General features: G+C 59.7%; 3 protein-coding genes and 1 non-coding gene across 4 annotated transcripts; 2 read left to right on the forward strand and 2 right to left on the reverse strand.

Moving 5' to 3' along the window:
• Positions 1–597: 597 nt before the first annotated feature.
• Positions 598–2,570, reverse strand: A1Q1_03564 (uncharacterized protein; the record flags this gene model as incomplete). The annotated part of the gene is made up of 6 exons (XM_014323362.1): positions 598–1,132; positions 1,172–1,340; positions 1,440–1,828; positions 1,866–2,135; positions 2,183–2,415; positions 2,457–2,570. 6 exons carry the CDS (start codon positions 2,568–2,570, stop codon positions 598–600), a joined length of 1,710 nt encoding a protein of 569 aa, XP_014178837.1.
• Positions 2,571–4,141: 1,571 nt separating this feature from the next.
• A1Q1_03565 (potassium channel) lies at positions 4,142–8,368 on the forward strand (the record flags this gene model as incomplete). Its single annotated transcript, XM_014323363.1, has 5 exons — positions 4,142–4,435; positions 4,518–5,242; positions 5,294–5,385; positions 5,495–5,617; positions 5,658–8,368. The coding sequence occupies 5 exons, from the start codon at positions 4,142–4,144 to the stop codon at positions 8,366–8,368; spliced, it is 3,945 nt and encodes a 1,314-aa protein (XP_014178838.1).
• A 254-nt stretch (positions 8,369–8,622) lies between these two features.
• Positions 8,623–8,730, reverse strand: A1Q1_t283. Its single transcript has one exon. It is a non-coding gene; the product is annotated as a tRNA-Leu (tRNA).
• Positions 8,731–14,701: 5,971 nt separating this feature from the next.
• On the forward strand, positions 14,702–17,820 carry A1Q1_03566 (sporulation-related protein; the record flags this gene model as incomplete). Its single annotated transcript, XM_014323364.1, has 2 exons — positions 14,702–14,770; positions 14,809–17,820. The coding sequence occupies 2 exons, from the start codon at positions 14,702–14,704 to the stop codon at positions 17,818–17,820; spliced, it is 3,081 nt and encodes a 1,026-aa protein (XP_014178839.1).
• Positions 17,821–19,677: the final 1,857 nt, after the last annotated feature.

The raw sequence follows: 19,677 nt of genomic DNA on the forward strand, positions 1-19,677 counted from the left end.
GTCCGGTGCACCCTAGACCTGGGTTGCATCTCGGAACCTGGACGACGATCGTTACGAGCTGCTCACGTACTACTCCTTTTCCTGGCCATCCTCGTACTGTGGACGACGAATGCCGAGTTCCAGTATACATTGGGGACTCGGCGCATGCACAGGAGAGGGCAATGTTATCGCCGTAATCGGCTCGGTGTCTTCGGTGTTTACTTCACGGTTGGCTTACGCTGCGCACGGATATCGCTGATCAAGAGAACCTTGTTCCTGTGCTACTGATGGCGTGCGACTCGGACCCGGACAGAGAGTTAACACGTATGTACATTTCGCTACATATCACTAAGCTGGTTGCCCGGAAACATACAGAGAGAACACTCGGCGCGTCGCGCTGGTCATCGCGACCGGGAGCTGTTGCTCGACTTCATCAACGTCGTCTCGATCTCCAGCGCGTGCTCCCACATCTGCGGGTATGGGCCGGCGTACTGCTTCAATCCCGCGAAGCAGCCCAGACACTCGTCGCGTCCTTGACGGGCGAGATACATGCCCGCATCGTAGATTGGGCGCCACAGAGCGAGCCTGATTTGTCAGTTCCACCAACCGCTGGATAACTTACGGATCGAGCCGGAGATGTCCCTGCTCCGTGCTCAGCACCGCCACCATGGAAATGCGCATGGCGCTGTGCAGCGCCTCCTGCTTCAGACGCTCGCGCATCTGCGTCACCTCGAAGCCGACCATGCCCGTGACAGAGTTATCCTCGCGCTCCTGGATGCCGAAGTCGCGGACCGCGCGTTCGGCCACAAGCCACAGTGCATGGTACAGGATGTCCGTCGACGCTGCCCGTACCGTCATGTTAAAGTCCCAGTCCTCTGGCCACGGCACTGGCAGGCCAAGTTTGGACAGGTAGAGGTCTCGCCACGACGAGTGATCGTGCACCATGTCCCGCAGGACTGACAATGGAACGCCGTTGGCGTGCACTTGCGGCTGCGCGAGAGCGCTGCTCAACCGCCGGTACACGGCGATGGCCATGCGGGCGGCAGCGAGCCAGATCTGGCAGGTTAGCAATGGAAAAAGAAGAGCACCTACGTCCTCCTCGCCTCCAGCGACCACGGAAAGCAGCGGAGCCACATCGCCGACACCTTGGAAACTGAGAGTTAGCTACACTATTGAGGAAGACACAGCTTACGTTTCTGGACGAAGACGATAGAAGGCAGTTTCAAAGCCGGCGAGAAGATGGATAGTAAGCTGGGTGCGGATCTTTTCGTCCTGCTGGGAGTCCACATGCAGGATTGGAAGGTCCTCGAGCTCATCCATGAGGCGGGCGGCAGCTGAGAGATAGGTCGCTCGGTATTCTGCTGTCAGCTGTCTGAGTTGAATGCCCACAGTCAGCTTTCTCACTCTGTCTCGTCATTGCAGCCTCTGCATGTCAGCGTAATCCCTTCATTCGCACTCACGTCCAAACAAGTTCTCTAAAAGGATGAGCGCCTGCACGTTCGCGAGCGTCGGAATGCGATACGCCTTGTGAACCTCTGCCACTTCCCGGGCACGCACAGCTAGGAGCTGTGCCATGCGGCACCGACTACGTGAGTACCCCCTGCGGCTGCGACTTCCGTCCGCGTCATCGGCATCTCGAGCGGCGCACTCGTCACGGTCCGCAGTGAAGGTAGGGTGGTCTGCGAACTTTGCGCCGAAGGCGAGGACGCTTGCCAATAGTGCAGGGTTGAGGGGTCCGTTCGGATCCGTGTTGGGTGACGTAAATCGGTTCATGAATGACTGAGCGTCCAGTATCGGCAACCGAGAGTACACAACGGCGAAGAACGTATCGATAAGCTCTATCGCCATTCTGCAATGTCAGTTCGCGAAATCTAGGTCTAACTCACGAAGCCAACTCGGCTTCACCGCCTCCCCACAGCGAGAGATGTGCGGCGCTAGGGGCGTCGTCCCAGAGTGCGCCGCCTTCCTCGTCCCATAGATCGCAGGTGCCAGCGCGCGCTTGCTCGAGCGACGACACGTCAGAGTACCGCCACTCGTGATGTGTGACGGGAGCAGGACAGAACATATACCGCAGAAGATCCACTTGGCCCGCTGAGGGATCTTTGGCTGTCGCGGAATTTCGCGGTGGAGTAACCCAGGCAATCATGGCGAGGGCGCTAAGGGCGCGGTCAGCACAGGAAAGAGGCGCAGCTTTCACACTCACTCTTCCATTCCAATTCTACCAGTGGAAGAAGACCCCTGGGAAGACTGCGGGGCCTTGGGTGCTGACGCGCGACGAATGGCTGGGCCGGGCGACCGCAGCTCATGGTCGGACGGTCTTCGCTCCTTGGGGTGCTCCTCGTTACTCTTGAACCTGCGCGGACGCCGCGGTTTGTTCTGCAGCTGCTCGATGTAGTTTGACGTGCACTCCAGGTCCTTGCTGACGCATTGTTCACACTTGTTGTCAGTATGGCCGATCGGTTCCGAAGTCGACGTACGCGCTGGGAAGTGGTCTGCCGCTTGCATCTGATCTTCTTGTTGCGGCAAGCATCACAAGCTACATTCTGCTTGCGGGTCGTGCCGCTGTACAGCCCGGGAGGGACTGGCTCCATCGCGGGCTTGTCGAGCGAGGAGAAGCGCGGAGAGCGAGTGATGGTGAAGGACTATGCGAGGCGCGAACCGAAAGACAGAAGGAAGGCGAGAGGATGTAGATCGCCAAAAGGGGTGCACTAGTCAGTGGGTGGAGGTCGCGGAAGGCGGTGTTGTGTTGACAAGTTGAGTCGCAGGACTTGTGCCAAGTGACAACGAGGGATAAGGAAATCGACGGGAGAAGAGGCTTCTTCAGGCAGTCATTTGTTCATGTCTTAAGTCGATATGTGGAATAGTCACTGGCCATGGGCATAGGGCAGCACGCAACTGGATGGTGGGGATCTCAGAGACAGGTGCAGGCAGCCTGCGGGACAAGAGGGCGGACCGACGGCCTTGACACTTGCGTGGTATTCCCATCTCGGATCCGAATTCGGCTGCTGACCCGCCAAATAAGTCAGCAGAGTCAGCTCAACCGCCAGGGGCGCTAACAGAAGAGCACACCACCGCTGACTCTGTCCGCAGTATAGGGGAGGACCAGACAAACAACTCGACCACCCACCACATCTTGTTGACTGTTTCACCACCGACTGGCCCCGCACTCCGCCGTCGGCTGGTGCTCCAGCTTGGGCTGTCGTCTCGATCTCCGTGGCTTGGCACAACTCATGTGCCGTACTTTCCCCTTCACAGAATAGTTTGCCTGCCCTGCTCCATGCTCTCGTGACGTCGTCTCAATGCCGCATCGATCCTCCCAGCAGGAACAGTTAATCAAACGGAACGGCCCGCAAGTGACACCGCTTCCATTGACTGGTGTGCCCAGGTCCGTAACTTGTTCTGCACGCGCCGGCTTTTGTTAAGCAAGGGTCACTTCACCTCTCTATACGCAGCCAATGAAGATGTCCCTAAGTGAACCAGCTGATGCTGACAACGAGCATGATCAGGGAAGCGACGGAAGAGGTGCGTTTCTAATCTTAGCCGATCCCTTGAAAAGCAGACTGTACTAAGGCACCGTCGCCCTGCACCCCAGCAGTCCGGAGTCTGGCCTCGCCAAGACGATGCTTCTGGGTCGTGATACACCGAGACATGGCTTGCCGCACCGCGGTCACTTGCCGCCTCCGTTATCTGATACTCCTCTTTGTGATTCCCTGTGTGCGTCGTCACAACATTGTGTGCGCTGTGCTCTTTTCCAATGGAGACCGAACGAACCATCGGTGCACGCGTGTGCACATGCACGCGTCTGGCTTGGCCCAGACTAGGGCGGCAAATGCGGCAATACCCCGCAACCTCTCTCGTTGAGCTCATGGCATCGGCCCTGCCCCGTCCCAGGATCCAGGGAGGGGCTTGCTTGCTATGACGCGGGTGATGAGCGGTGGAAACACCACTCCCGTTCCTGAGTCGGTCTTTGTTTTCATCCACTCGGTCGCTCGCTCCGTCAGACCCCACCCCCTTGCCCGCGGCACCACTAGTGACTGATCCCCCTGTCCGTTGCTCCGTCGCCGGCAACGCTATGCTTGCTTGTCAACTGCACCTCCCTTAATTTCCGTTTTTGCAACTCCCATGTCGTCCGACCTCGCCCGATACCACCACCGACACCGACATGGCCTGCGATGATGGCGACGGCGGACGACGCAACTCGTCGAGCTCCTCCTCCTCCAGGCAGGAGCTCAATGCAACCGCCTCCATCCCGCAATTCGGCAACGATTCGGGGTCTCTGTCTAACGAATCCGCCAGTTTGAAGGAGAAGAAGAAGCACAAGGGGCCAGTCGGCAGGTTCTTCCTCGTGCTTTCAAACTGGATATCATGGTTTTTCAAGGGATGGGCCAAGTACAGTCCTCTACTGGCAGCCGTTGCGGCCCCGATGTCGACGCTGCTGGACATTCCAGCTCTCGCTGTAAGCGGTAACCGTGTGGCCCCACTGACATCCACAGCAACCGTGGTACGTCCGCGATGACAAACCGATTCCGGACCGTCAGGCGTGTGTCGCGCTGAGTTCGGCGTCGCTTGCGCTGAACATTGTGGCCATGGTCTTGCTGCTCCTGCGATTCTCCTCGTTCCACGGCATCTGGCAACGGGCCGCCAACCTCTCGATCGTGTTCTGGATACTGAAGGCGATTGTCGCGCTTTGCAACCTGTTCATCTTTGGTGCCGGCGAGCCGCGGCCACCTGACTCAGACTTCAGCGAAGGCTTTTGGTGCGCCGTGTTCTCAGTCCTCATCTCCGGAAGCATCGCGTTCGCACTGTTTCTGCACTGGCTCCTGGGCAAGATACATCCGTTCGACTCGGGGGACGACCAAGAGTTCCGCCTGACCGGCCGGAAGTTCCTCCTGTCTGTGACTGGCTTCACGGTGCTCGTCGGCCTGGAGGCGCTAGCATTCTCCCAGCTCGAGAACTGGCGCTACCTCGACGCCATCTACTTCTCGATCCAAACCGCGCTCACTGTCGGCTACGGCGACATCACGGTCCAGACCGCGTGGGGCAAGGTGCTCCTCTTCATTTTTGCCGTCCTCACCCTCGCGCAGCTCGGTAACGCAGTCTCGATCACGATCGACTGGGTCCAGAGCCGTGCCGTTGAGCGCCGCCAGAAGTGGCTTAAGAAGTACTCTGTCGCCGTCCACACTAGCGCTGTGCGACGCAAGCCGTACGCCACGCTGATCGACGAGATCGCCCTCCTGCACCAGATCAACCTGCATCAGGAATCGTACGTGAACTCTTGTGACTTCCGAGAGACTGACACCGCAGCCTGATCCAGCTCTGGGACCTTGTGTGGGCACTTCTCAGCATGTTCAGTTTCTGGTGCTTGGGCGCCATGGTGTTCCACTTTGTCGAGGGATGGGGCTACGGGTGAGTTGATGAGCGCCTTCATAGCTGACAAGCAGCAACGCGCTGTACTCGGTCATGGTCATGTCCTTCACCATCGGCTACGGCGATTTCACCCCCGCGACCGCCGCAGGACGCGTCTTCTGGGTCTGCTACGCCCTCATGGCCGTCCCGGTTGTCACCAACTTCGCAGTTCAGACGGTCACGGGTATTCTGTACACGTTGACGCAGCACCAGTTCACGGACGACATGCTCTGTGAGTCTGAGGAAGGGATCGTCACTGACATCATCCGCAGCTCTCGAACGAGAACGCGATCCCGAGACATTCGCGCCGCACTCGCACTTCGTGCTTCGACACCACCGCCGATGGGAGAAGGTCCGCCGCCTGTACATCGACAGCCTTAAGGAGGCTGGGTACATGGATGACGAGGATTCCATGGACGATGAGCTCGACAAGGAAGAATCGCCGGACGGGACGCCGCACGATGAAAAGAAGTCGCTCAAGGATCAATCCGATAAGGATCAGACCGGGTACGACCGAAGGCGTTCGAAGCACGAGAACAGCCAGTCAAACAGCGATACACTCGACGAGAACCACCACGAGAAGCACGAGGACGATCAGTACGAGAATGTGGACGGGATCCCCGCCGAGATCCGACCTGACGAGGAAGACAAGATGGTGAACAGCGTTCTGGACAAGAACACTCACAAATCGGCCAAGGAGGAGCTGCTCGACCGCTGCTTCAAGTCACTCGTCGACGGAAAGCACGGGCACAAGAACGCCAAGTGCGACGACCCCCATCACGGCGAAAAGGGCGGGTACGACGAGAACGAGTGGCTGAACGAGCCTCTGCGCCGGGAGCAGATCGAGTTCTACCTGCTGAAGCAGCTGATCGGGCGCGTGACCCGGCTCGAGGCACAGGCGCGCCAAATGCTGATCGACTCAATGGACAAGGACCTCGCCCAGACACTGTTAGTCGCCGACCGGAATCTGCAGATAAGAGACGCATTCCAGCTGTACGGCGAGGGCGACGAGGGCGATGATGCGCTTAAGGAGAGCGAGGACGCGGAACAGAACCGCCGCAACCACACGACCGAGGCGCAGCAGGAGCATATCCGCCAGCTCGAGCAGGACACGAATTTGATCTCGGGCGACTCGTACGACGACGACATGCTCACGCGTGTGCGCCGGTATCGGAGCACGTTTGCCGAGATTCTCGTGCTCTCCTCGACGCTGCTGGGACTCGAAGGCGATGACCTGAAACGCTTCGAGAGGTGGCATATCCAGCTCGAGGGCGGAAGCTACAAGAAATGGCACCACCAGCGGTTCAAGAATCTGACCAAGCCGCCGCACTCGCGCCGCAAGAAGCTTGAGCAGCGACTCCGACGGCGTAACATGGATACTGAGGGCAAGGTGCGCCCGCCGGGGTACAAGGCGCCCAAGGAAAGGGACGAGGACGATTATACCAAGAGCGGGAAGATGAAGAAGCACCATCACCACCACGGGCGGAAACGTGCGACGAGCTCGGCTTCGGCGGGGCAGTCAGATACGCCCCACGTCGACCAGGCCCAGGCCGAAGGGCGCCTGTCCGAGTCGGATGCGAACGCGGGCCGCCTGCCCGAGGAGGCGAACCACGCACACTCCCGCCGCTCCTCCCGCTCTTCTTCCCATCACGACCAGCACGACTCCTCTTCTGACCAGCACGGCTCCTCGTCCCACCACCGTCACCACAAGAAGGACAAGGATGGCAAGGACAAGGACGGGAAGAAGAAGGAGCCGAAGAAGTTCAAGACCAAGGTCTGGGATGCGATGGAGGACGAGCTCTTCCGGCGCACAGACAAGAACGTCGAGGACATCATCAAGGCGATCCCGGACGAGGAAGAGCAGGAGTACTTGGACAAGGAGAAGTTTGCGCGCGACCTGCTGTTAACGAGTGCAGAGCGGAAGAAGGACTCGAAGCAACGCGAGAGCGAACTGAAGGAGTTGAGGAAGGAGGCGCGCCGCGGCGAGCTGAGCGGGACGAAGCGCGGCAAGCGAGCAGCGCACGAAGCCGAAGAAGGCGCCGAGGACGAGATGCTCGACGACGCTGGGCCATCGCAGCAATTCGACGATGCGGGTGCGGCGGAGCGCGGCGAGGCTGGACCTGGCCAGAAGGGCCGGAAGGGCAAGAAGGGCGACAAGCCCGAGAGGGACAAGGACAGGGGCCCGGACGGGTACGAATCCCCAGCTCTCTCGAGCGACGGGGACCGCGACGCCGCCTACGGCCCCAACGTGTGGGACACGGAGAGCGACGACGAGGGCCCGCCGGACTCGGACGAGCACACGGACACAGACCTCGCCGACGAGGATACGGACCTCAACTCGCCGATGCCGAGTGATCCGAGCGATGGGCCCCTCGACGGCCCGCTCGGCGTGCCAAAGGGCACGTTCGGGTTCGACGATACCCCCGCCGAGCGCGAGTTAGCCACCCATGACCCGTCGTCAAGAAAGACGAAGGACGGACTCCGTGGCGGCCCGCCCATCATGCAGCCTAGGAGGCAGTACAATCCTGGCCCGTACCAGGTCATGCCCCCCGCGCTCTCGGGGCCGGTCGTGCATCCAGCCCAGCAGTCGAAGGGACTCACGAAGAAGCCCAAGTCGCCCAAGAAGTCGACCAAGTCCTCGCCCAAGAGAAGCACACAGCCGAGGCAACCGCCGCCGCAACCGCAGCCGCAGCAGCCGATCCAATCCAGCCAGGCATCGACCAACAGCAGTCGCAGCGGCACCATGACCCCGCGCGAGAGGGAGCTTAGGAAGCACGCCGGGCACGCGCGCCTCGACGACGTCCTGAATACCATGAACGCAGGTCCGGACCACTTGCACCCATACGCGACCCCGGGCTCGGCGAAGTACTCCGGCAACGGTCCCATCCTCCAAGACGACGAGGATCGCGGCAACGGGAAGGGCTTGCGGAGGGGGGATTATTGCGCCCCAGCTAGTCAGAAGATTGTCGGTGGGCTCATGTGAGTGATTGTGAGTGCTGTGTAACAGGGAGAGAAGTGTGTCTATAGAGAGAGGAGACGTTTCGTGTGTATCGTATTAGTACCTGTGAAGACTTTGTGAACCGGACTGCATGTCTACCCCCCACCCATCGTAATATCGCCATACCCATGCCAATAGCCCTAATGCATGTGTGTCATTTCAGCAACAGGCCTCTCCCTGGTCTCGCTGCACCTCGAGCTCTCATCTTCCTCCGGTTCGAGCGTGGAAGCTAAAAAGGCTGAATCGAGTGGGATTCGAACCCACGATGCTTACGCACTCGAAAATCCTGTCGGACAAAGTCTATCGACTTGAGTCGAGCCCCTTAAACCGGACTTGGGTATCGATCCAATGATGCTAACCGCTGAGCCAAGGCACTGCGGCGGCGCACTCTGGAATTTCGTCCGAACGCGCGGGACAGGAGGAGAACGAAGAGCCACGTGGCTGTTTCGGGCGTTGGGAGGAGCTGGAGCGTCGTGCGAGTCTCTCTCTGCGAAGCTGCACTGAGGGTCGGAAGATGAGGCTCTCCGGTTACTCAGACGTGGCGCAACTGCAGAGCTCTGGCCAGCGATGAGACAGGGAGTAAGTGATAATCGTACGGACTGCGTGGCGAGAGATCGGCGGCATGCCGTGCTATCCTGTTGCTTCCCGTACAGCTTCTCGATTCGAGTCTGAGGATAAGCTCCCTGGAACCTCGGGCGAGAGAGGGGCTTGGTCACAATGACCCGCGCGCCCTCCTTAAACGGTGGCTACGAAGAAGGCCTGCGTAGACGGCAAGGAAGGCGAGGGGCTGGGAGAAGCGAGGAAGGCGGAGGGTTCATCGGATAGCATGAGACTTTCAGTCAACTCTGGTCCTCTCTTCAGACATATGCGACGACGCACAAGCGATTGATCATTGCAAGCATCTCGAAACCGTGAGCAGTGACGGCCGGACGAGCCTGTACGTAGATAAATGTTCATGACGTAGTGAATAGTCTCGGCATCATCACGTGCGGCATGACTCTGCGCAACCGATCTAGCCAAGGCGTCTCCAGCCCTTCCCTCTCTAGCATTTGGAAGCAGTCTCCCCTCGTCGGAAGAAACATGCATGATTCCCCACAACATGACAATCCTTTACGTATCGATACGTACAGATCCAGAGCGTAGAAGGCAAGGACGTGTGCGCGAAAGGCAATCAAGCTTCGGTCCAACTTCCCCGGGTGCGGGGATGAAACAAGGTTAACGCTAGATTCCGCTGGGATCTCTTCCTAACCTCCCCTAAAACCTCGCGCCTCGCCCGTCTCGCCCGTCTCGCGGCAAACAACGGAAGGACAAGAAGCGGCAGCGGCATGGCGGCGTGGCGGCAGCATGGCGGCAAACAGTCCCGGGGCCTCGTGTCTACGGCTTATGGCGGGCCATGGGCTGCGGGTTCCGGCCTGCGACCCGCGCAGCCGCACCGAACCGCAGATAGGACCGCTGCCCGCTGGGAAATGCCCGAAGGCGGTGAGCGTTATGCATCTGGCTATGCGGCCCAGACGCAGATCAGCAGCATGCATAACTCCATCTTCCGATGGGCTGGTGCCTCGTAACCCCGTGCCGGGCTGCTCGAAGAGGCAACTGATGCCCCGTTGGACTCGACTGTGGCTCTGCATTCGGGCACGACCCAAATCTCCGCAATGGACTTCCTCGTAATCACATGCAGCTGTGAGACTGTGGCACTGTCAGAGGCCGGATCTCCAGCTTTTCGCAGAAACGAGCTCTCATATAGCGGAGGTAGAGCGAGGGGTGTTGGCGGAGTGTCTGTCGCAGTCCTCAACAAATGATCGATCGTCGAGGCGACGAGTGGAGAGGGAACCAGCTCTTCCATTCTGGCACCGATTGGAGATCCAGAACACGACAGAAGTTCAGTGCCTTCGTTTACCTCCTCACGACCTGACCTGGCCTGAACTGACCTTATAACTGACCTGACGGCATGTTCATCTTTACGTTGGCAGCGCGCGTCGTTGCAACACGCGTGTAATGGGCGTCGTCACTCTGAGTCTAAACCCAACGTCCGTGCCCTACTCTTGCGTGGCAGAAGGCTGGCGTGTGTTCGGTGTAGTCTTGGGTCGGTGCTTCGTTCCAAAGTCGATTATTCTTACGTTGCGTGTCTGCACAGAAGGACGCCCGACGTACCTCGCTACATGTTGCATGGGCCAAGGCGTACTGCATGGGACACGGTATGTCGGGCCGTGGGAAGGCTAGGCTAGGCGGTGACTGACCACTCGGAGACCGGTTCCGACGAGCGTCGTGCTTTGGCGTCGTCATACTCAATCAACGATAGCGGTCCTGAGGACTTTTCGGCATTGTCCTCGCAATCGGCCTTCTTACAGCACAGGTCCTGGTTGTCCTCATGATCGGGACACACATCCTGTACCCCCAACGAGCCCCGAAAGACATAAAGATCGGGACCCACCATGATCGATGGATTTCATGAAGGAGATTCTCAAGACTTCGCAAGAGTAGATCATCAGAAACAACACCGTCGCTTCGGAAGGAGACAATACAAAGGGAAGACTAGTGACTGCGGATAACCTCACTCCTGGACACAAACCTGGACGAATCTAGGTATTGCATCCTGTTGATCTGAGGAAGCAGGCTGCGGAAGTGCGAAAATCGATGACGGGTGTATCAGACGGACTCTGGGCAGGGCCAGCAGGGCGACTGTCGAGGGCATCGAGGGCTCACAAGTCGCGGACCCCGAAAACAGATTTGAAGCGAAGGAAAAATCAACTCATGAGGCGTTCCGGGACGTCGGATGCCTGAGTACTGGGTCCGACATAGGTCCAGAGTGGGGTCGACGCTTCCGACTGTGCGGCGTCGGAAGTGTGGCGCCGACATCACGGCGGATCTGCACCGCCGCACCGAACTGAGGCGAGACTGGGCTGCATGGCTGCATGCACGGCCGTTTGCCAGCCCTCTTCAGCCTTTCGTGTCTCACCGAGGTGTCTCTTGTTGAGGTGTTCGCTGGATTGAGCATGCGCATAGAGTTACCGAACCGCGCGTCACTCGTGTCGAGGTCTTCATTCACGCGTGCAACTCGACATTACTGGATGCGGCGAGCCCCGCTAAGAGGCTGAATGCAGCTGCGTCAGACGTGCCGGATGTGACTTCTGCTCCGGGTCTGAATTGGCAGAAAACACAGTTTAGTCCGACCGTTGTGACTGGTGAGGGCCATTCAATACTTTGATTCCCAGGAATGGTGCAACATTGTTTTCATTATGCGCGCGTGCGTACGATGTGATGTGAGACTTCGATCTGGGCTCCAAACATCGCTGATGTCTGTGCACCTCCCCTCTCTGATCCTTGGGGTGTCCTTGGGTTTGTGTCGGAGGCTGAGTCTGTCGTCGGAAGTATCACCGGCGCAGCGGCGCAGTCAACGGCCACACCTGAGACAATGGATAGGGGGCCGGAGCCGGAATGAGTACCGGTGACAACTCCGCCAGGATCACGAACGAGGAGCGCACCGCAGCAGGCCCAATTGACCTCTTGTTGGGAGGGTATGAACGCATGAGACATGCAGCTTGACGGTTTCTCGTGCGTTACTATTCAACGACGACCGTATTCAGCTCGGCTGTGTGCAGTTGTGGGTAGTGGATTGTCACGCGTGGTTGTTCGGCCCTGACGACGTCAGTGACCATCACCGCACTGGCAGCTGGGCCACTCCCTCTTCTGCAAGCACACCGGAGCAGTTTAGCAGTCTGGGCGAGGCTGGAGGATCTGAGCTGGCTCAATGGACGGTGCTGAGACAAGGCCTGATGGCTCGCTCGCAAGGTCATGTACGACTCCAGCGGACTGCACATTGATCCGTTTGCCGTGCCTTCCCTCTTTGGACCCTGGTTCCAACCCTCCTTACCCTGGCTGACAGGCTGCAAGAGACGGCTCAGACGGCAGCGCTAGAGGCGTAGGTTAATGCAATCTGTCTCTACCCGGGAGGACGGCCCTTGACCCTCTGTATCTCTCTGTCGTCGTGGGCTGTGGGCTCTGCAACTGCCTGGCTGGGTGCAGTGCCCTTCGGCCTGGCGCACGAAGGCTATTCAATTTCGGGACGACAACCAGGTGGGACACGAGCTCACGCATGCCTCCGTACCCACTCCTCTGCAGCGGTTCGGGTCTCGGGTCAATCCTTTGGCTGTGTTGGCTGCCGTGGGGCTGCATGGCTTGAGCCGCATGAGCTGGGCTGAGTTGAGCGGGTTCAGTAGGAGTTTGCGCGGGGCGCAAGTCGCTGTTCAGCCAACCTGATCCGCGCCAAGCCCACGACAGTGCGTCGCAACAAGGTGAGGCGCTGGCGCTCATCTTCCCGCCTGGCCATCTGCATGAGCACATGGAGGAGGACGCAGAGAGTCGAGGGCAGCGTGTACCTTCCGTTTGCGTCCGAGCCATTGAATGCGAGGATTGTGAGGATGTGTGGACTCGGTTGCGCACGAGGAACAACGGAGAGAAGAGGGAAGGCTCGGTTGGGCATGACGCCAGTCGGCACGACTGGCAGCCTTGGCATCCATTCACTCATTCACAGGCCCGGCTCAATGCTGATCGCCCTTGACTTGTCTCGAGCAATTCGCCACCGAGCGAGATTGAAGTTGTTCGTCGCACTCCCGTCCTTGTCGCCTTCCTCATGTTCACGAATATGCCTGCTCGCCGAGAACAGAGTTTGGAGTTCAGCAAAGCCAGAATCTTGTGTGTGTGTTTGTTCTCTGTGAAAGAACCGTGGTATGGACCACCGAAGAGAGAGTATGCGAGACAAGACTCGAGGCAGGATGGGGGGACGATGCAATGAGAGAGAGTACGCAAGTCGCGAGGAAATGGCACAGGAGGAGCACTGGGGGCCGTGGTCTGTGCCCTGAACCCTGGGACCGCACACACCCTGGTCCCTAGTCTTCCCTAAGAATTCGGGCCTGCGCTGCGACAGGGATTCCCTCTGGCCTCTCCCTCGCGCGGTCCAGCCGGGTGCGTTCCTGGCTCTGGGCTGGCTGCAGCCTGCGCCAGTTCTGACATGACCTGACCTCATCCTCGACGCACGCTGCACGCTGCACCCAGCCAGCCAGGCCCACTCTGATCCATCCTTCCCTCTCTCTTCTTCTCCTACGACTCTCTCGCTCCATCCAACATCTCTCGACATCACAAACCATCTTCACCCGTCATCTGTGCACCCTCTCTCACACACACACATTCGTCCCGACCACACTCGCACCGCCGACGACCGCACGGTTCTTCCCTCCCAAGCAGCCCCTGTCCCACCGACCCCTGCCCCCCCTTACGTCCTTGGAGCAAGTAGGCCCCGACATCGTCCCAACTTCCAAGCCTACAGCCTGAGCTCGGCGCCCAACATCGTCATCGCATTCCTCTTTCTCAATTTTCTGCGAATACTTCCTCCCCGATCACTCCACTCGCCTCATTCTTGCTCTCGACTTTGTTCTTGCAATCTCGTGTCTTCCCTCCAACGCGACCGTTGCCTTCCTTCTCGCGACGCCTCGACGCCTTGACGCTCTCCGCTCTCGCGCCGCGACTTTGACACCTTTGCAACCAAGGCAACACACGAGCTCGAGCCACACGACAAGGCATCGCAACGCAACGCCTGATCTCGCTTTCGCCGCGATCACGTACGAATCTGACACAGTTGCTAGACGCGCTCAACGTATAAACTTTGCTTTGAGTGAGTATAAGAGTATACAGTTCGGGCGCTTCCTCAATTCATCATCTCCTTGATTGTGCGCTTGTCAGCAGTCTCGCGACATGACGTGTACACACGAGACGGACAGATCGCCGGGTGTCGCACGCCCGTCCGGCCCATCTCGCGTCACTTGAATCGCATTCATGACTGCAAGTGAGACGTGAGACGTGACGGTATGAGATGTGTGCTGTCGCCCGAATGACCCCGAGCCAATTCCCGTGAACCGTATGCGGAGAGCGAGCCGCGGTTTCGGCTTGCGGTCGCCTCGAGCCAACGGCCAACGACCCCACTCGTCTCGATCGTACGCACGTCCGCGCCAATGGACAGCTTTGCGCTTCGCGCTTGCATCCGCTTGCCTCGCTGGGACGACTCTGCCCCGACCACCGGGCGCGATTGTTGCGTTGCGTCGCAGCTGCGCACACATCGTGTCCTCCGCACACACCTTTGCTCAGCTGGAATCGTGCAGTTTGCTGACTTGTTTCACAGTTGCGCGCCGTTAATCTACATTCCAGTCTAGTCGTGCGCCCCGGCCTAGGGTGACACTGCTCACTCCCCTTCGAGCTCACTAGGCCTCTCCTCTTGCAATCTCGCATCCACCTCATCTCCAGAATCATCTGAAACATCCTTCAACCATGACCGACAACTCCCAGCTCACGAGCTGGTTTGAGAATACCCATGGCGAGGTTCCCCTCCCTCTCACCGTGAGTTCCTCTAACTTCAAGGTCAGATCTGACGACAGGGCCCCTCAGTCACCCTCTCTCCGCTCCCTGCGCCGCATCCCCCAACCATCTTCCTTTTCGGCGGCAAGATTGTGCCGATTCGGAAACTGACGTCGGAGATGTGGGCCCTCGACCTGACGACACGGACGTGGTCGCGCGTGAACGCCGGACAGGGCCCGGGACCCCGGTATTTCCACTCGATGGACGTTTGGGAGGACAAGCTCGTTTGCTTCGGAGGCATGAGCGACGCGGACTCGCTCTGTGTGCACAACGATGTGTGGTTCTTCGACTGCCGCGCACGAAGATGGCTTCCGCAGCCGGGGCCCGAGTCGCCGATCGGGCTGGGCATGGATGGCTCGGAAACATTCCAGCTGCCAAACCCAGAGTTCATCCCACAAGCGCGCTACGCGCACCTTAGTGCCGTGTCGCGGGGTCAGCTGATCGTCTGCGGCGGCCAGCGCTCTGATAACTCGTGGATCTACGAGATCAACACATTCGACCTGAAGCGACAGGCCTGGGTTTCGAAAACGGAGCAGCCCGAGTCGCACGGCATGCACTCGAAGGGAGCGTACCGCTCGGTTGCTGTGAGCTCGACGTTGCGCGTCGTTGTGCCTGTCCCGGAAGCGCAGCTCATGACGGGATCGCCAGCGCTGCCGTACACGGTCGAAGAGGACGGCGGCGGCGGCGACATCTGGTGCTACTCGAACTACGACTTTGCCAAGGTTCGCCGAGAGCTCGAGGTCGTCTCGCCTCTGGACGGTGCCGAGGCCCCCGAGATCGAGTCGGACAAGTTCGAGGCGCCGCCTGATTTCACAATCCACGACATGTCGGTCAAGATGACAGGGAGCTCGCAGCCGCCCGGATTGCGCTTCCCCGCCGGCGGCATTGTTGGTCACCACTTCATCCTGTGTGGTCTCTACCTCGCGTCGACCTCCGCTGCGTTCTCCATCTGGACGCTCGACCTGCACACGCTGCAGTGGAAGCACCTCGAGCCGCCAGTTCTGTCCAGCGGAAGCTGGAACCGTGCGGTCATCTGCCCTGAGACTGCGAAGCTGATCGTGTTTGGTAACGCCAACCATGATCTCGCTGCCGACTACGGCAAGCGTGCGGTCAATTTCGACCAGTACGCGATCATCGAGCTCGAGGCGTATGGAATCTACCAGCCGCCGCGGCGCGTTCTCTCTGACCAGACGCAGGGCATCGGCCTCAGCATGCTTGACGAGAAGCTCGTGTCCGACTTCGAGCTTATTGCCGAGGACGGGCGCAAGGTGCGGTGCTCGCGCAAGGTGCTCGCAGAGCGGTGGCCGTGGTTCGCCGAGCAGCAGAGTGCGATCATGACCAAGGCCGCCGAGGCGGTGCAGGACACGGCGCTCGACATTAACGAGGCGCTGCTTGGCTCGCTGTCGCCTGCACGCGTCACACCGACATCACTGCACTTGCCTGAGCCGCTGCCGGTGTGCGTGGCGCTGATCCAGTACTTCTACACGCTGTCGCTGTCAACGCCGCTGCAGACACGGTCGCCTGTTTTGACTGCGCTTCTGTTCCTGTCGAAGCAGTACAAGATTGAGCGTCTGAACAAGCTCGTCACGCATGCGCTGCACATGCGACTTCGTCCCTCGAGTTCCGTCGGCGTGTATGAGGTCGCGACGCTCGCGGGCGAGTACAACCTGCAGGCGCGCGCTCTGCAGATGATCCACCAGGCGAAGAGCGCGAGCTCCTCGCGACAGAACAACCGCCGACGCCCTGGATCTGTAATGAGCAACGAGGGCGCGGGCGGCAGCCATCAGTCGCACACCAACACGCCGCCTGCCGGTCACGGGTCTCTCCCCGACTCAGGGCGTGGCGGGCATGACGACAGCACGCAACACAACGGCAACGCTGGCAACCAACTGCAGAACCTCAAGCTCGGCGCGAGCAGTATCGACGTGACAACGAGGCGGTTGCGCAGTGGATCTTTCACGGCGCCCTACGACCAGATGAAGGCTGCGGTCACGTCCTCGCCCACGAGGGCCCCGCAGCGCGCGCGCCCGGTCACGACGCAGTTTGACGCGGAGGAGCTCGCCGACGACCTGCTCAATGCCCTGGACATCTCCAACGCGCCCGCAGTCGAGATGGAGCCGTGGTTGAAGCGCCGGCGCCCCGCCTCAATCATGTCGGTTAGCACAACGCGCACGAATGTGTCATCTGCCTCTTCGCGGCCGCCGATGCTGCCTCCGCCGGAGAAGCCCCTCCCGGGACGACCGGCGCATGCCCCGCCGCACCTCTCTCTGCCGTCTACGCCCCGTGCGTCTAGCCCGACAAACTCGGAAGCCACATCGGCATACCCCGCTACGCCCTGCGACAGTGTCCGCGACAGCCTCTCGTCGATGGGCAGTGACGACCGGCGGCACTCGATCTGCGGTTCGCTGATCAGCAACTCCAAGTCGACAACTCTCCCCGCTCTGCCCGAGGATGGGCTCCAGTTCCGCCCGTCGTGCGAGGAGGAGGAGGAGGAGGAAGAGGACGAGGTACTCGTTACGTCGAACGAGGCCGAGCCGACCCTTGCATCGCAGGTTGTGTCCTACACGCTGAACACGAAGTTGGCCCGCTCCAGCTCCATGTCGTCGTTGAAGGAGCCCGTCGTGCGTTTGTACGAGAAGCGCGCCGCGACAGAGGTCACCCCTGAGGCTCGCTCGGGTGGCATCCAACGCAGCCCTCCCCTCGGATCTGGTTCGTTCGGCGGCTCCCTCGGTCCGGCCATCGGCGCCCGCGTCGCCTCCCTCAGCTCTGGCAACAATGAGCGCGCGCGGACATGGACCCGCCGCGAGAGCAGCCAGTTCATGGCGTCTGTCGGTCGATCGGAGGCTGAGGACGAGGAGGCCGAGAAGCTGGCCAAGTTCCAGGCCCTCATGATCGAGCAGCAGCGTCGTGTCGGCGTCGACTCGATGGAGAGCATTAAGAATGCGCGCAAGGCGTTTGGACGCGCTGGAGCGGACAGGAGGAGCAAGTTCAATCTCTTCGGGAAGAAGACCAGCCAGGCTATCATGTCTTAGGCGGAATCATCTCACCGTTAACCAGGCTTTGCGCATGCTACGCACGGCAGTGCACGGATCTCTTCAACTACACTTCATCGACACTCAGTAATTCATCGCATTTAGGTTCCTCAACTACACGTTTCTCTTGAGTCTTCTTGAGTAGTCGAGCTGGCCCTCGGCCCTTGTTTTCACACTCTATTGTATAGTAATCTCAGCACTTTCCTTATTTCGAATCACTTATCTTAGGTTATAGTGGAACACATGGCGTATGATCATTAGTAATGACTTATGAATTGCAGTAAATATCACCGGGAGCTTGGGCATCGGGTAGGGGTAGTGCAGGCGGTAGACAACGAACAAACGAGGAGATATGAGGAAAGACCGAGGATTGTGCCAGAGCGTGCGAGATAAGACCAGCACGTACCAGTTCAAACCAGGTATACGGTGACTGGTCAAAATGGCAGCTTCTCTGAGACCCTGAGCTTTGTCTCATAGCAGTCCTCTGCGCAGTCTGTCTTCCCCATGCGCTGGGCAAAGACGGCACATGCATTGCATGGCGCATGATCGCCATGCAGCTGGAAGAAGTCACAGTGGACCAGATTAACCGACGGAACCGAGCGTGCCTTAAATTTCCTGAGTCGGGCGCCGATCTCGACTGCGCAGAGTTGGACGCGCAAGTGCGCCGGCAGACGGCGCGACTGCGCTTCTGCGCTCAGCGCTCTGATACTTGTGAGGGACTTTCCAGCGATCGGGTGGCGATAAGACCCACTTTGCAAGGTATATAAGAAGCCCATCTCTCTCGTCAAGAAAGACCCAACCCACCCACCCCTTCCCTCCTTTCTCACTCTACCAGTATTCCCCCTTTCGCTCCATAGTTCTTCATAGTTTCGTCTAAGAAGTTCTTCCCTACCTACCTACATACTCTCGCTACCCTACGTCAGTCAGTCAGCTCTAGTCAGACACTACACCATGACCCACAAAGTCAGCAACGTCAGCAACGTCCCTCAGGACAGCGCCAGTCAGCCCCCCTCTCCCGTCCTCGTCAGTCTTCAAGACGGGCAGGGCAACGTCAGCAAGGACAGTGTCCCATCTCCAGACATCGTCATGGAGCATGGGCCTGTCCCCACCCTCAGTCAGAACGAGGAGAGTGCACAGAGCGAGGAACACGTCTCGTCTGAGACGGTTCCCGAGCTCGAGAAGTTGCACATCTCTGAGTCTGCCGGTGACAAGGCTGAAGCTGCTGAAGGGGCCCATGAGGCTGAAGATCTCAACGCGGCCGACGACGTCGAAGAGGCCGAGTTCGTCGAATGTGACTGTGCCTCTCGCGACCAGTGTGGTCGTGGCTTCCCCTTTGGCTTTGGTGGTCGCGGCGGCTTTGGCGGTCATGGTGGCTTTGGCCGCGGCGGCTTTGGTGGTCGTGGTGGTCGCCACGGTCACCATGGTCCTCATGCCCACGGTCATGGTCATGGTCATGGCCACCACGGCGGCCCCCACGGCGGTCCCCACGGTGGTCCCTTCGGCGGACCTCTCGGCCACTCCGGTCCCTGCGGTTATGCCTTTGGCCCTGACGCTTTCGGTCCTCATCCCCATCGCGGTCACGGCCATGGCCACCATGCTCCCGGCGGCCGTCACCACGGCCCATGGGGCCATGGTCCTTGCCCTCCTGGTCCCGCTGGTCCTGTTCCTCCTTGTCCTCCCGGAGAGCACGGCCACGGCCCTCACGGTCACCACGGACACCACGGACACCACAGACACCCCCACGGCCCCCACCACCGCGGTCCTCACGGTCCTCACGGTCGCCACGGCCCCCCTCCTATGCCCCCAATGCCGCCTATGCCTCCCACAATGGACAGCTGCTTGAACCTCAAGCTCGGC

This window comes from Trichosporon asahii, assembly GCF_000293215.1.
Source record: "Trichosporon asahii var. asahii CBS 2479 unplaced genomic scaffold scaffold00056, whole genome shotgun sequence".
NCBI lineage: Eukaryota > Fungi > Basidiomycota > Tremellomycetes > Trichosporonales > Trichosporonaceae > Trichosporon > Trichosporon asahii.